Source organism: Rhododendron vialii, chromosome 10a (assembly GCF_030253575.1).
Source record: "Rhododendron vialii isolate Sample 1 chromosome 10a, ASM3025357v1".
Taxonomy (NCBI): domain Eukaryota; kingdom Viridiplantae; phylum Streptophyta; class Magnoliopsida; order Ericales; family Ericaceae; genus Rhododendron; species Rhododendron vialii.
In genome coordinates this window covers 26,522,222-26,536,986 of record NC_080566.1, presented here as the reverse complement: position 1 = coordinate 26,536,986, position 14,765 = coordinate 26,522,222, and the positions used below count along the sequence as shown (strand labels likewise).

The 14,765-nt window shown below is 36.9% G+C and overlaps 1 protein-coding gene across 1 annotated transcript; it reads right to left on the bottom strand.

Moving 5' to 3' along the window:
* Nucleotides 1–11,609: 11,609 nt before the first annotated feature.
* LOC131303609 (nuclear transcription factor Y subunit B-7) lies at nt 11,610–12,535 on the bottom strand. Its single transcript, XM_058330559.1, has one exon. The coding sequence runs from the start codon at nt 12,489–12,491 to the stop codon at nt 11,865–11,867; it is 627 nt and encodes a 208-aa protein (XP_058186542.1). The 5' UTR covers nt 12,492–12,535; the 3' UTR covers nt 11,610–11,864.
* Nucleotides 12,536–14,765: the final 2,230 nt, after the last annotated feature.

Here is a 14,765-nt window from a genome sequence, read left to right as displayed (position 1 = left end):
ACGTTTTGTACACAAACACCCCATAACCTTTAAAAACGCCCAAACACACCTCCTCATCTACTGAAAATGAAAAAATCGTCAATGCCGTAAACGGAATGAATGAAATCACAAATATACCCAATTTTATATTACACAGAGCAAAATACACGACGAATTGAGAAAAGAGGACATATTTACTTTGTTTTTCGGCCACCAACTCCATGGCGAAGACCGGCCTCCCTCACCACCACTCTACCTCCTTGACCCAGTCTCCATTACCACCAAAATCCCTCACAACCGCAACACCTCCAAAACCCTCCATCACCACTCCACCAAGAACCTATAACCTCCATTAGTTCCAGCAGTCGCAACCCACTTCCATCAAACAAATCTATCAATAAAGAAAATTAAGAAGTACGATTCATGCACAAGAATGTGGAAATTGGTAATACTGCTTCTTTGAGGACTTTGAACGAACCCCTAAAATGCACTTTGAGAACTTTGATTCATGTATAGGTTCCGCAAAGCCCTAATTTTATAAAAGTCCTGAATTTAGAGCAAGCTTATTTTCGGATTTGGGGGTCTTGGGAAATTAGGGCAAAGTGAAACAAATGGTAGGAAGGAACAAAAAAAAAGGAAGATCAGAAAAAGTTAATGATTTACCAGTTGTAGAGAGAGGGGGTAAGATGGGAGTCGCAAATCGAGAAGGATGGCTTCAATGGAGGGTGACTGGTGGTCGTAGGCTTCGGTTGTTGGGTTGGCTCAAGATGGATGTCGCTGGAGGAGAGAGAAGTTCAGGAGAGAGAAGGGGTGGCATCACTGGTGGTTGATGGTTGCTGTTGTGATGGCGTCATGGTCGGTAAGAGTTGGCCGTTAATGGCGCTTTGGGTTGGGGGTGAGGTTCCACAATCAATGGTGGGTGTGGGCAAGAATCGAGAGAGAGAGAGAATCACGATTGGTGTATATATTGGTGTTAAGGGCATTTTTGTCTAATGAATGCCAAAACTAGTGACATGTGCCCTTGCAACAGATGGTTTTGAAATGGAAGGGTGTCACTTGGGTAATGGTAATATATAAGGGGGTGCATTTGGGCATTTTCGAAGGTTAAGGGGTGTTCATGTCCAAAACATATAGACGAGGGAGTCTTCATGTAAGTTCACTCATACTAGTCTATATTATAAAATAGAGCGGGCTTTTGTCTATCCATACAAACATGAGCACCTCTCCAACCGTTTGATCGCAATCTATATTATAAAATAATGCGGTCTTTTGTCTACCCATACAAACATGAGTACCTCTCCAACCGTTTGATCGCAATTTCAATAGGTTATGGCCGTTGGATTGAATTATTGATTCCAACCTATTTTCCATGCCTATCTACACAGCAGTTTTCCTCTTCTCCATCGTGTTTCCTCTCTTCTCTTCTCTCTTCCTCCATAGCTACTCTCTCACGCTCTCTCTCTCTCTCTCTCTCTCTCTCTCTCTCTCTCTCTACCCGCGAAACCTTCTCCTTGGTGCTCCGGAAGAAAAAAAACAGCGCCCACAAAGCTCCTCCACCAATTAGCCGTCCCGCACACTCACCAATCAACCGTCCACGAAATTGATTTGGTTCTCCCTCTTCGGTAAGACTCCCATCATCCTTAGGGTCTTCCTATAAAAAAAATAATGTGGCCTAAATTGCTGTTTAGGATAAGAATTTTTTTGATGGAAGCCTTACGGGAAAAAAAAAATTGCTGTTTAGGATGGGAATTTTTTTGCTGTTTAGAAAATGAAAATCGATTTTGCTGTTTAGGATGAGAATTTTTTTGATCTATATCTTTTGTTACTTGTCTTTCAAAGATGCTCACTTTGTATTTGTTAAAATGCATGTTTGACAGAGTGAAAATAGTGGGGAGTGAATTAATTCTTTATGCTCACTTTTGTGTAGCTCTCTTAATTTTTGGATAGACTTTGTGGTCCGATACTGCAAGGACAGGCGACAAAACGGTAACAACACATGGAGACATTTCTAGGGAAATGCTGGGGACACGGCAAAGTGAATTCAACACTTTTTAAAAAGTATTCGAATCGGGAGTTTATTTGTTGTGGACTTTGTTTCTCTTTCGTTTGAATGGTATTGTTTAATCAAATCAAATCATTACAGGACCAACACATCCCTTTCCATCACTCTCTCCCCGTCGCCAAGCATATGACCGAAATGTGTAGCACGGGCATGCACTAGGCATGACGGCCTTTGTTTGGGAGCTTGATTTACTACTACTAATACACGGCCTTTGCTTGGGAGTTTGATTTCCAAACTCTAATTGCTTAGACATGGCCTATGAAGTTTTCCTACTTCGAAAACTGATGGCAACTATCGCTTCCAAATTCTACAAAGTAGTTTTTGGATCTCGATTATTAGGATTGGTAGAATATGGGTTCTTCATGTCATGGCCTCTTTGAATGGTATTGTTTGATCAGATCACTACAGGACTAGCACATCCCTTTCCTTAGGTAATAATGTAATCAAATCATTACGGGATCAACACATTCATTTTCCTCGATGTATCCTCTATCGCCAAACGTATGACCGAAATGTGCTGCGTCGTGCTTGAAGGCACAGGCATGCACTAGTATATCATATACTATGTCAAAATACATCAACATTCATGCCTTTGTTTCACAGACATCTAGGTTTTTTTTATTACAAAACATACCTTGAAACTAGGGTTTCAAGTTCGCCACGATCTACAGTTCTTTCGTTGCCACGGTCAAAGCCTGCATCTTCTTCAAGGGTTTCTGTCGATTCACTACGCAGAGCAGATTAAAGTGACGAGTGGGAGAGGAAGAGAGAGAGAATCGCCATGGGGTGTCCGAGTGTTTTCTGATCGACTGAAGTGGAGAATGGGAGAGGAATCGTATTTCACCGTATAATATATTAAGGGTATATTTGTCAATTCATCCATTTCGTTAACGGAGTTTGTCTCTTTTTTTTTTGTTTTCAGTAGTTAAGGGGGTCTTCATGGGCGTTTTTAAATGTGAGGAGGTGTTTATGAGAAAAAGAGATAGTTGAGGGGGTGTTTATGTACTTTCACCTAATTATAAACTGCATAGTTATTACAACTTAACCATGGAAACTTCACATTTCTCATTATGAGCCGATTTTTTAAAATCTTCCACATTAATTGTGAAAAAATTAGGTTTGTTTAGTTTCTTGTGTGCTGCGTATGTGATTAAATGGGAAGTGTACCACAGTTTGAATCCCTAATTTCTTACAAAACTTGGCAAACAAATTGGGCCAAGTAAGGGCGGTAAGATAACGGCGATAGAGTGTGCCTCATCATTTTTTACTTTACCGAGTGTGTTGGAAAAAGTTGTTGCCTTTAGGTTGGATAATGCTGACGAGGGCTATGAGCTTATGTCTTGGTTGGAGAGGTTAGATTCGTCTTATTTTGTTAGACCGAGATTTTCAACCCAGGAAAGCACATTATTTCATGTCGTGGGAAACTCGAGAGTGCAAGTTTCTTTCAATGATTAGTGCATGAGAATTATGCTAAGTTTGAGATTTATCTAAAGATGCTCATGGGAATTACACCATATATCTTTAAGCAAAGTTGCGAAAGAGTTGTTTCGCTGAGTACTTTTCGTGTATATGTTACATTGTAATCTTTTTCGAAAGTAGTTCAGAAACAACGTGTACTGTTTACATGACAAGTACTCATCGAAACAACTTCTTCGCAACTTTGCTTAAAGGTATGATGGTGTAATTCTCATGAACATTTTTAGATAAGTCCCAAAAATTGACATAGTACTTGTTGCACCAATCACTGAAAGAAACTTGCACTCTCGAGTTTTCCCGACATGAAATTATGTGCTTTTGCTACATTGAAAATCTCGGTCTAACAAAATAAGAAGAATCTAAACTCTCCGACCGAGATGTGAGCTCATAACACTCGTCAACCTTATCCAACCTAAAGGCAACAGCTTTTTTCAGCTTCCTCAGTAACGTCAAAAATGATGTGGCACGCTCTGTCGCCGTTGTCATACTACCTTTACTAGGCCCAATTTGTTTGCCAAATTTGTAAGAAATTGAGGCTTTAAATTGTGGTTTACTTTCCATTTAATCAGGTACGCAGCACACAAGAAACTGAACAAACCAAATTTTTCCACAATTAACCTCTAAAAAAGTTTCCGCTTCTTTAATATGACTATATATTTATTTATCAATACTCACACATACCTATCAACAAACTAAATAAATTGAATGTAGATCATTTCTCTTTTGAGTTTCAATTCCACACGGATGGGTTGTGTGCGGAAAACTAATAGATAGCAGCCACATCACCTAAATTGTGGGGCCGGTCACAGCCGGCCCAGGCACAAGGCCCACAAGGCTTGGGCATCTCTAAGATGCCCAATTTTGAGGCACCCCAATTTTTTTTAGCATTTGGATTGGGTAGAACTCTTTTTAGGAAATACTCAGTCCAAGTTTTAGAAGCAAAACCCAATCTCTTGAGCATTAATCTCTTGAGCATTAATACTGAGGCAATAGGACTTTCTATTTATAAAAAATTCTTTGTCTTCATTATTTCTTTCAACTAGCGATGTGGGACTATAAGTGAGAAGCTTTGTTTTGCAATTTTTTTGTCCCACATCGACAGAGGAAATGCTCAATTGGCAAAATGGATTTAATACTATAGTTTTGGCTTTCTTTGACTGTTTTTTTTTTCTGTAAAAATTGTCAAGCGTTTAAGGCACCATTTTTAGAATAGGCCTTGGGCACCCAAATACCTTGGGTCAGCCCTAAGGCCGGTCAAGCGCGTAGTCTCTATCTCCGTTCCGGAACCAAAAATAAGTCATTATTTTTTAAGAAGGCAATTTCAAATTCAAAAATTATGGGTTTATTGAAATCTAAAAATATGCAATATGGATCTTGTTTGAAAGATCTCGATGAGATCTTTTATACGATGCAAAAAAAATTGAAAAATTATTTTTCATTTACTTTATTTTTAAGTTTGAAAATGTGAAATAAACTGCTTATTTTTTAAGAAGGTTTCTAGAACGGGCTTCTGTCTTTGCCCTTTTTTACTTGCGCCATGACTCTCTCTCTCTCTCTCTCTCTCTCTCCTCCTCCTCCTCCTCCTCCTCCTCCTCCTCCCTTCGTTGTCCTCTCAATAAAACCAGATTGTTGTTTTCTTCGTTGACGAAAGCTGATGAAAAATTTCAGAGGTCCATGTGGGATTTGGCGGCACTTTCATTGGACCTAGTCGCAAAACTTGATTATTTTGTTTAATTTGGTTGCAATCTTAACTTGCGATCTGACGAATATTCACCTTGTTCTTGTAATTGGTTATACGCCCACAAAAATGGAGCTATCTGGAGAATAATCTACAAGATACAGTACTGGATGTATGTCAACATAAGTCTCTAAGCATGCTTTCTCCTTTTCAAATTGGTTCATCTTTTATTGGTGGCTTCTTGTGTCGGCATTCCTATTTCCAATCTTTTAGATTTCGTCGGTGGAAGAGAAAACCCCAACTTGCCATGCAATTGAATCAAAACAGAAGGAAAATGGTGAAGCACTTGATCTAAACCCTAGAAAAATCCAGCACCCAATCGTGTAGTGTACTATTCCAAAACAAAATCATCCTTTTCCTTACAAGACTAACCGAGAAATTCGGATTTGAAAATTCTGGATTTCCATTTTTGGCTATGAATTCCTCCATTTTTTGTTTGATAGGAGCGTACTCTTGAACCAAAGCGCACTTGGAATCGCTTTGATACTTCTTGAAATTTTTCTGGGTTCTAGGTCTTTGTGTACTCCGTCTTTATTAGTTAGATTAAGCTCTCAATCGGCCAATTGGTTTGAAAATTTCCTAGGTTTGATTGCCCAATACTGGAATTCAAAAATCAAATTGAATCAGACAGAAGGAAATGGAGAGAGAGAGAGAGAGAGAGAGAGAGAGAGAGAGAGCCTCCATCAATTAGTTTTCCGCACACAGAGAGAGAGAGAGAGAGAGAGAGAGAGCCTCCTTCAATTGGTTTTCCGCACAACCAATTGTGAAGGGCCCCTTCCTGTGGAATTTGAACTTATATTTACGGAGACATTCGAGAGACTTCTGAAACATTTGTGTTTTTTAAAATTTAGGATTTTCAATGGTGTGTCATCGTAACTAATCTGCCATTGTTTTTATCTTCAGCAAAGTGCTTCAAGCTTTAAAGCTGGACAATGATGCAAATATCGGCCATGGTAACTTAATGGAGTCATGGTGACTCCTTAAGGTGAAGTAAATGAAAAATTTTAGGGCAAGGGTAATAACAACTCCCTCCATCCCATAATATTTGTCCGATCCGCAAAATGGAGACGTAAAAATAATATTATTTTTGTAAGAAAAGTTGAAAAAAAATTCAACAATTTACTAAATCTCGACGAGTTCTTTTAGCTTATGAAAAAAATTTAAATTTTTTCTCGAAAGAAATGCATTATTTTGTAGTCCTCGTTTCGCGGACCGGACAAATTTTATGGGACGGAGGGAGTAGTTTCTTTTTTACTAAAATTGTAACGCCCTGAATTTTGGGAACATTAAATGGATGTTTTCATTGAAAAACTAAATAGAGTCTGACTCGATATTACATCATAATCTTAACAAAAGTACTTTTATTCAACAAAACAAGGGGAAACTAGGGTTTTTATCTATTGCTCCACTTGTTCCTCCATCCTGACCAGCTCCTCGGCTCCAAAAGCTTCCAAGGTGTAGAGTTCACACTGTTCATCTATAAGATCTGACACATTATACCAGCATCGCCATCAATATAATATGTCAAGGTCACCAAAGGTAACACCATGAGCTATAAAAACTCAATAGAATAACTCATACCTACTAATCCTTAACTTACGAACAAACGATCATAAATTCAATGATTTTCACATAGTTCATACATATTTGACAAAACAGTTAACAATGACACATCCACATTCATTATCCAAATTGACGTTGGTGTCCATGATTTTTTGAGTTTCTCCTTCGCGACTTCTCGTAGACCGTGTCACCATTTTCAATATTTCATAATCATATCACATTTTCAAAATCGTTTTTAACACACCCAACCTCGGTTCCGCCATTCCAGTCTCCCGAATATCCTCACAATGGTTCCGCCGCACCGGGTTCCCATTGGCACACTTTGCATTGGCTCCTCTCCGCGGATAACCAAGCCACACACCCAACCTCGGTTCCACCGTTCCAGTCTTCTGAGTATCCTCACAATGGTTCCGCCACACCGGATTCTCATTGGCACACAAAACACACACCACACAATGGGCTACCACGTCTGGCCACAATGCGGTTTCCAAAACATTTCTCATTTTCCAAACACGCATTTTCATTAACCACACCCTAGGTGCCATGTTTCTACTTTCTCGATTTTCGTGTCTCGTTTTCATGCAACGACTCCACGGTAGGACTTTTCACGTACGTATTCATAAATCATTCATTGTAATCTTGAAACTAAACTAGCAAGATCATCTAACTCTATATTACTAATCATGCTCAAATCACCACTTAAAGCATAACGCCACATGTACGGACGCCTTTGGAGTGAAAATCATTTATGCTTCATAACAAGACAAGTAATGCAAGCAATTCATGTATACATGCTTATAACCATCCTAAAGATCAAAATACAAATACTTCTACCAAACGATAAAGTCTTATCTTTCGAAAATCGTTCTTGCTTCCTTTGTAGGAAGTTCAAAACAACATATGTTTATTGGAGTATAAGTCAATTATTCCGACATGCTCATACTTCCATTAGCGAAAATAAGTTTGTTAACCATCATGCATTCCAAACATTATAAGTGTTATATACTTAGAGAAAGCGGTTAAGGATATTCTACGTTATACTTTAGAACTAGAGAGTGAGAACATTCTCCTTATACTTAGAGATAGGGGATAAGAAGATTCTACCGTTCTTCTTGGCGGTAGGTACGGCTACGGAAAAAGTAAGTACGTCGGACAGAGTAACTTTTTACGGTAAGCTTCTGATAGCTTCGAAAGAGAAAGGTTTCTCTCGAAACTAGTTCTTGACCAAACTACTTAAACTTTTTGGATCGAAATGGTGGTCGAGTGGTGGTTTAGTGACAACTTTGGATGAGTTTCAAGAAGAACTTCAAGAAAAACTCAAGAACACCCAGAATAAGAAAGAACAAAGTAAGAACTCAAGAATTTCTAGAGAGAGAAGTTGAAAGGTTGGAAGGTGTGAGTTAAATGGCAAGGATGAGATGCTATTTATAGCAAAAGTCTTGGCTATTACCCAAGAAATAAAATTTTCCCTAGCAATTATTGTCCAATGGGTAAAGAGGCAATTATGATAGGTAAGGCCTTATAAGGATGTAAGAAAATCATGTCAAAGTACTCTCCAAATCTCTCCCATATCTCTCCATCTCTCACTAGTACAAGGTACATATATACATTTATGCATAAATAAGTATATTTAAGTACTATGTGGTCTAGTCTAGAAAAAAAATATGGGTGATAGGCTTGCATGTGTCAATTAAAAAAAAATGGTCAAGATTTGCCTAGAAAGCCTATATGTCCTTTAGTCATGTTTATAATAGACTATGAAGTGCATATCTCTATATTTTAAGCATATAAGTACATAGGAAATCTAAGAAAGTGACTTGCCTTATAAATCTAAATATTTATTGGCAAGATTATCTTTTTATTACTCAAGGAATAAAATTTTCCCTAGTAATTATTAACCAATGGTTAAGACTTTTCTAGAAAGCCTATATGTCCTTTAGACATATATAGGCATGCTTAAAATAACCTATGAAGTACATATATCTATATATAAGTATCTAGAAAAATCTAGGGAAGTGACTTTGGTGGGTGACTTAGGTAATCATGAAGGGTTTTAGTCTAGTCTTGTCCTAGGAGGAGTTATCTTGCAAGAAAGAACAAGATAATAGGCTAGGTTCATACTTAAAGTGGTCTAGTCATGGGTTGTCAATAGTACTTAGGCTTGAGTGTGAAAAGGGCTAAAGAAGTAGCTTGTGTAAGTACCCAAAACACTAGAACACACTTCACTCCTCCCTCTCTCTCCCATTCGGTTCTCTTTTTCGTTGTACTATGTACTACTTATAATTATATATATAGGTAACCATATATATATGCACACTTAGGTACCAAGTAGTCTAGGATGGGAGGTGATGAGTGACAAGACTAGGTTGCTTCTTTTGGAAGCAAAATAATGACTTCTTTTAGTATGACTTGTCTTGTCAAGTATATATACACATTGGTAAGCCTAGTCTCCATTATCCATGGGGTAAAATTCTCCCTAACATTTATTAACCATTGGTTAAAGGGAAATGATGGTAAGAAAGGTTGATATAACTAGGTTTACTTCTTTTAGAAGCAAACTAATGGCTTCTTTTGGTCCTAGAGTCCTTTATGACTTGTCTTGTCAACTATACATATACATAATGGCAAGCCTAGTTGCTATTATCCAATGGATAATATTTTGCCTAGCAATTATTGTCCAATGGTCAAAGATGTAATAATGGTAAGTAATGGTGATAAGACTAGCCTTACTTCTTTTGGAAGTAAAGTAATGGCATGGTCCAAGATTCTTACATGACTTGTCAAATCAATGCTTCATTGGCAAACCAAATTTCTATTATCCAAGGGTTACAAATTTCCCTAGCAATTATTAACCAAAGGATAAAAGGGAAAAGAAGCTAAGTATGGTCTTGAAAAGACTAGTCATGAAGTAAATTACTTCTAATGGTCTAATGGTTTAATTAGGGTTGGGATGGTTCATAAGGCTCAAAGATGGTCAAAAAGGTTCATCCAAGGTTAGGAGAATGTAACTAGGTGAAACGGTAGTTAGGTTTCTTTAACTAATCAGTTGGAAACCAATTTTACTTGTCAAGTAGGATTTCTAGCCAAGAAATATAATTTAAAGATTTTATTTTACTCATTAGGAAAATGTGCAAGTGCTTCTATAAGCATACTTGTCTTTAGAAAATAACTAGATCGTTTGGGATGAAAAGATATAATTTTATAAATCTCAAATCTAATTATGACGGATTATTTAAAGTTAAAGAAATTTTAAAGGCAAAAATCCGAGTAATTAAAATAAAATTTAAATATTTAACGAAATTTTTATTTACCAAAAATCGGGGTCATTACAGAAAAATAAATAACTTCATTAATAAGTCAAATTGTAATTTGTTTGTACAAAATTGGACATTCAATTAATTCAATTTTTTATTCGAATGTGTTTTTGCACTCCTACAGGATGATTTGCACGACTTTGAAGACCTTTTTGAAACTGCATTTGACACTGTTGGACAAAAGTTGTAGTTAGATGGCATAAACATAAATGCGCATGATCATCCAGGAGTTCAAGCATTTAAGTTGTTGTACAACAATTTTCTCATTCATATATATATATAGATGTAACCAGGACAAACGTACTCATGTATGCTTCTTTTCTAAATAGATTATCATGTTGCATGTATCTTTCAAAGGTTTAATTGATTTGACAATTTTTTTTTCTGTAGCAAATTAGACTTTTACGTGAGGAACAATCCTCTCTTTTTTGACACAAAAGAGAGTTATATGTTCCTCAAGATCGAAGTACGTAGATTTGAGTGAGTATGATACAAGGACTTTCGACAAAGCAATGTACTTTTGGGCTTTATAAACTGCTTTAAGAGATTGGGACAAATCACTAAAAGCAAGTTCCAATAAAAATATTGTTCCAATCAAAAAATGTAGCAGTGAGGTGTAGTGTTCCTGAAGGTGCTGCATATTTCGTTCGCAATGCTTTTAAAGCATGCGAAGGAGAAGGCATGCCCGTATGCGCTTAAACGTTTTTATTTTAATTTCTAGATAATTTGTTGTATATAGTATGCCGTTTTGCCCTCACCTTTTTAATAGGAACCCACATTGGATGCTGGCATGATAATTGATAACAAATTATATGCTTCTTGAAGGCCTGCAGTACCATAACAAATTCCCTTTTGAGTTGGCTTTATCTCTGCAGTACCATAGTTTGATTTTTGCCTGATCTGTGTTGAGTTAGCTCCATCTGTTTGAGTTGACTCAATTTGGCTATTCTCTGCAATATTTGAACTAATTCTAAGGGAAAGTCATGTACGTAGTTATTAACTCTGATTTTAGTATTCGAGAAAACTCAATTCAACCCCTCGTCGGTCGGTTCAGTACTCTTTGGATCAACACATACGTACTACGTACACAAGTCTTCAATCTGACAGTCAGTATTCACATGAACAAAAACAACAACTACCAGGCAGGATAAGTTCCAAAGTACAATAGTATGTCAAATCCCCGAGAAAATAGACACTTAGGCATATACAAATTAACCAAATAAACCGTATATCAGGGCACAAGACTCCCATTAAACATATATGCTCCTAGAAATTATGGGCAATGCTATTGTTATTCAATTTTAGACAGTTAGTGAATTAAAGAATTGACAATCAAGAATGACGGCCAGAGTAAGTTTCTAACCAAAATATCTATCAATCTATGTATCTAAACTCTTGCATCAGAAAGGTGATGATATAGAATTAATGCTCTGGAAACATGATTACATAATTAAATCACATTTACGTATGCATTGTGTGCACGTTATCTGAATATGAGCTTTTGGAATGCATGCAATTGAAACAACAAAAGTTGAATCATATGAAATCATATGTATCGTGTTGAATTTACATACTGTAATTCGAACTATTTATGTTTATCTAGAAATTAAATCGCCACGATAAAAGGGGAATTGAGAAAATTTTAATTATATCATTACATGCAAACTAACTATATACGTATATACAAAATGCACTATGTCCAACATTGAAGGATTTAATCCATATTCTGTTTTCACCAGTGTCCCACTGAATCCATATGTTCTTGTTGTTGCAATTGTTTCTGCATTGAAGATTGTGGGAAAGGCAGCGAAAACGATTGATCAGTTGTGACGAAAGATGGTTGAGAGATGAGATTTGCCGGTGTATATACACTATTGTATGGCATATTTTGTTCGCGCTCGTGGGGTTGTACTTGTTGTTGTGGTGGCGCTGGTGGTTGTGGTTGTTGTTTTGGAAAATGAAGCTTCTCTCCTTCCAACTCTTTATATTTTGCGAGATACTGTTTTAGCGGGTTGACATAATCCTCAAACCCCAGGAGGGTGATAGCCCATATGATGTCCTCTCCATTGATTGTCTTCCTCTTCTCGCGTTGGCATTTATCGGATGCTTCCCCGGTAACAAAGCTAATAAACTCTGACACGCATTCTTGAACCGTCTCTTTCGCGTCTTTAGAGATCTTTCCATTGCCAGGAATCACCTTTTTCATGATCCGACCCACGTTAGCTATCGGAAGAAACCGGTCTTGTTCTTTGTTGTGGTGGGTGTTGTTCTTGTCATTGTTATTGTTCTTTGAACATGAGCTCTCAGGACTACCTCTATTGGCCCCATTTGGCCCACTTTTAGGCCTCTCATCTTCCATTTCTCTCTCTGTCTGAGAATGATTTGAGTTTGTTGGGATGATTTGTGTTTTATATGGATGGGGAAGATGGCATGAAAATAGGCAAATCAAGTGGAAGTCGAAGGGCTAGGATCATTTTTAACGAGTTTGGTCCAAGGGACTCGCTCCCACCGGTAAAGGGGTAATTAAGTGTAAATATATACTTCCACATTACTAACTAACTCTTGTAAGGAATTATTTAGAAAGGAATTGACTTTGGGGAACAACCAATTCCATTTCTAAAAATTGCTAGATTCCCAAAAAGAAATTTCTCAGAAAATAATAGACAGGAAAAAGAGGAATATCCGGTAAAAAAAAAAAAAAAGGTTCCATTTTGGCATCTATGCACACAAATTACAATTGCACCAAGGGTCACTTATGGTGCAATTGGTCCCCCGACTTAATTGAGGTGCGCGTAAGCCCAGGCACCTGATTTGTCAAAAAAATTGGCTCTTAGATGTATTCCCCCTATGTTTTCTTTCATTAACCCTCAAAATTCTATAGGAATCTACATTTTTTCGTACATGAGTTGTAGAATCTTACTAATCAGTCTACAAAGAAGATGAATAAAGTGTGTATGGAATAATGGCGTTTTGTAGGAATCTACATTTTTCATTTGACTCTAGCCCATTTTTAAGCTCTTTGGAAGCTACTTATCTAGCTTATTTTTTGTTTTTTAAAAAAAGCTAATCAATGATGGTAATTGAAAATTTGAATAATCACTCATTTAACCTTTTTAGCTTATTTGAATTATATTGAGCTCTAATTAATATAGTTTATTTGGTCGCCATATTATTAATCACTGCAAATAAGAAATATCCATGGAAGCCTCTCTACAAACTCAGTTAGGAAAAATCCCATTCCAGGTTGTAGGGAGCTCCAACGATAGGGCATATTTGGCTACCGTATGAGCCACTCTATTACGGTACTTCAGTGGATGAAAATTTACCTTGGAACTACCCTTTCATAGGAGAGAGTATTGGTTATGATCTAATTTTAATTAAAAATGAGTACTTGGATAAATTAAAGTACAATGACTTAATTAAAGAATTTGTTTTAAAAAATACAAAGAGAAGTTATTTTCTTTGAATAATCATAAAGCACTATCATCGAGATTTACATTTTGATTTTTGAAATTTTTGATGTGATTCAAACTAAAAGCACAATGTTAACCTTTTTTTTTTTTTTTATTAACCAATTTGGACTAGGTCAGTTGGTCAAAACTCTTGCATCTCACTAGGAGGTCAGGAGTTTGAGTCTCCCCACCTGTGTGTGAGTGTTCTTCCCTTAGAGGATTTTTCTTTTCTTTCTTTGTCTCTACCTTATAACAAACTTATTTCTTGTATTGGTTGAGTAACTGGGCTTGATTGTCTCGTGGACTTTCACAATTGCTATAGTGTCCCGGGTTTGTACTATATACTTTATATATGATATTAAATGTCTCTTCTATTGATTGACCAAAAAAAAAAGACCTTGAATTTTTGACTTGCATGTTTTTGTTTTTTTATTACTTTATAGTAAATGGGCAACCAAACTTATGGTCAAGCTTGAACAACCCAAACATCAAGGCCGACACAGACCCTATGATTCCACATATATGTGAGAAGGATGTAGTCGATTGGTGTGTATCTGTAATTTTCCTTCTACTCTCTATGAATTGAAACGAGAATAATGGAATGATTTTTCAGTTTTCGGAGAGGATCCTCTCCGGTTCATGAAATTGGACTAGACCATTATGTTGGGCCATTTGTGGGCTGTTTCCGAACTCATTTTGATGGTCCAAACTGTTTATCATATGGTTCGTCGATAATATCAATTACGTCACTTGATAGGATTTTTGAGTACGTTTGTCTGAGAGAGAGATGGGAGAATGGGTTCTAATTTGGTGTTATTGTAATTTTGTTAGTATGTTCCGAGATAAATGTACTCCAAAATTATATTAAATGATATCCGATTGATAAGCTCTGCTAATAATTTTGGATCGTCATGGACTCGTAGTCAACCCCCAAAAATACCGACAAACGGGTCAACTGTTCTCTCCTGTTAGGGTGCCCACGTGGAAACGATATGCCGGGTGGGGAGTTCAACGAGTGCACGCATTAGAAATTATATACTTCCTCCATCCCATAATATTTGTCCGGTCTGCGAAACGAGGACTACAAAATAATGCATTTCTTTCGAGAAAAAATTTAAATTTTTTTCATAAGTTAAAAGAACTCATCGAAATCTAATAAATTGTTGATTTTTTTTTAAACT

What these genes read in the sequence shown, in the direction of transcription:
- LOC131303609 (XM_058330559.1), bottom strand. Translation starts at nt 12,491, where the DNA reads ATGGAAGATGAGAGGCCTAAAAGTGGGCCAAATGGGGCCAATAGAGGT.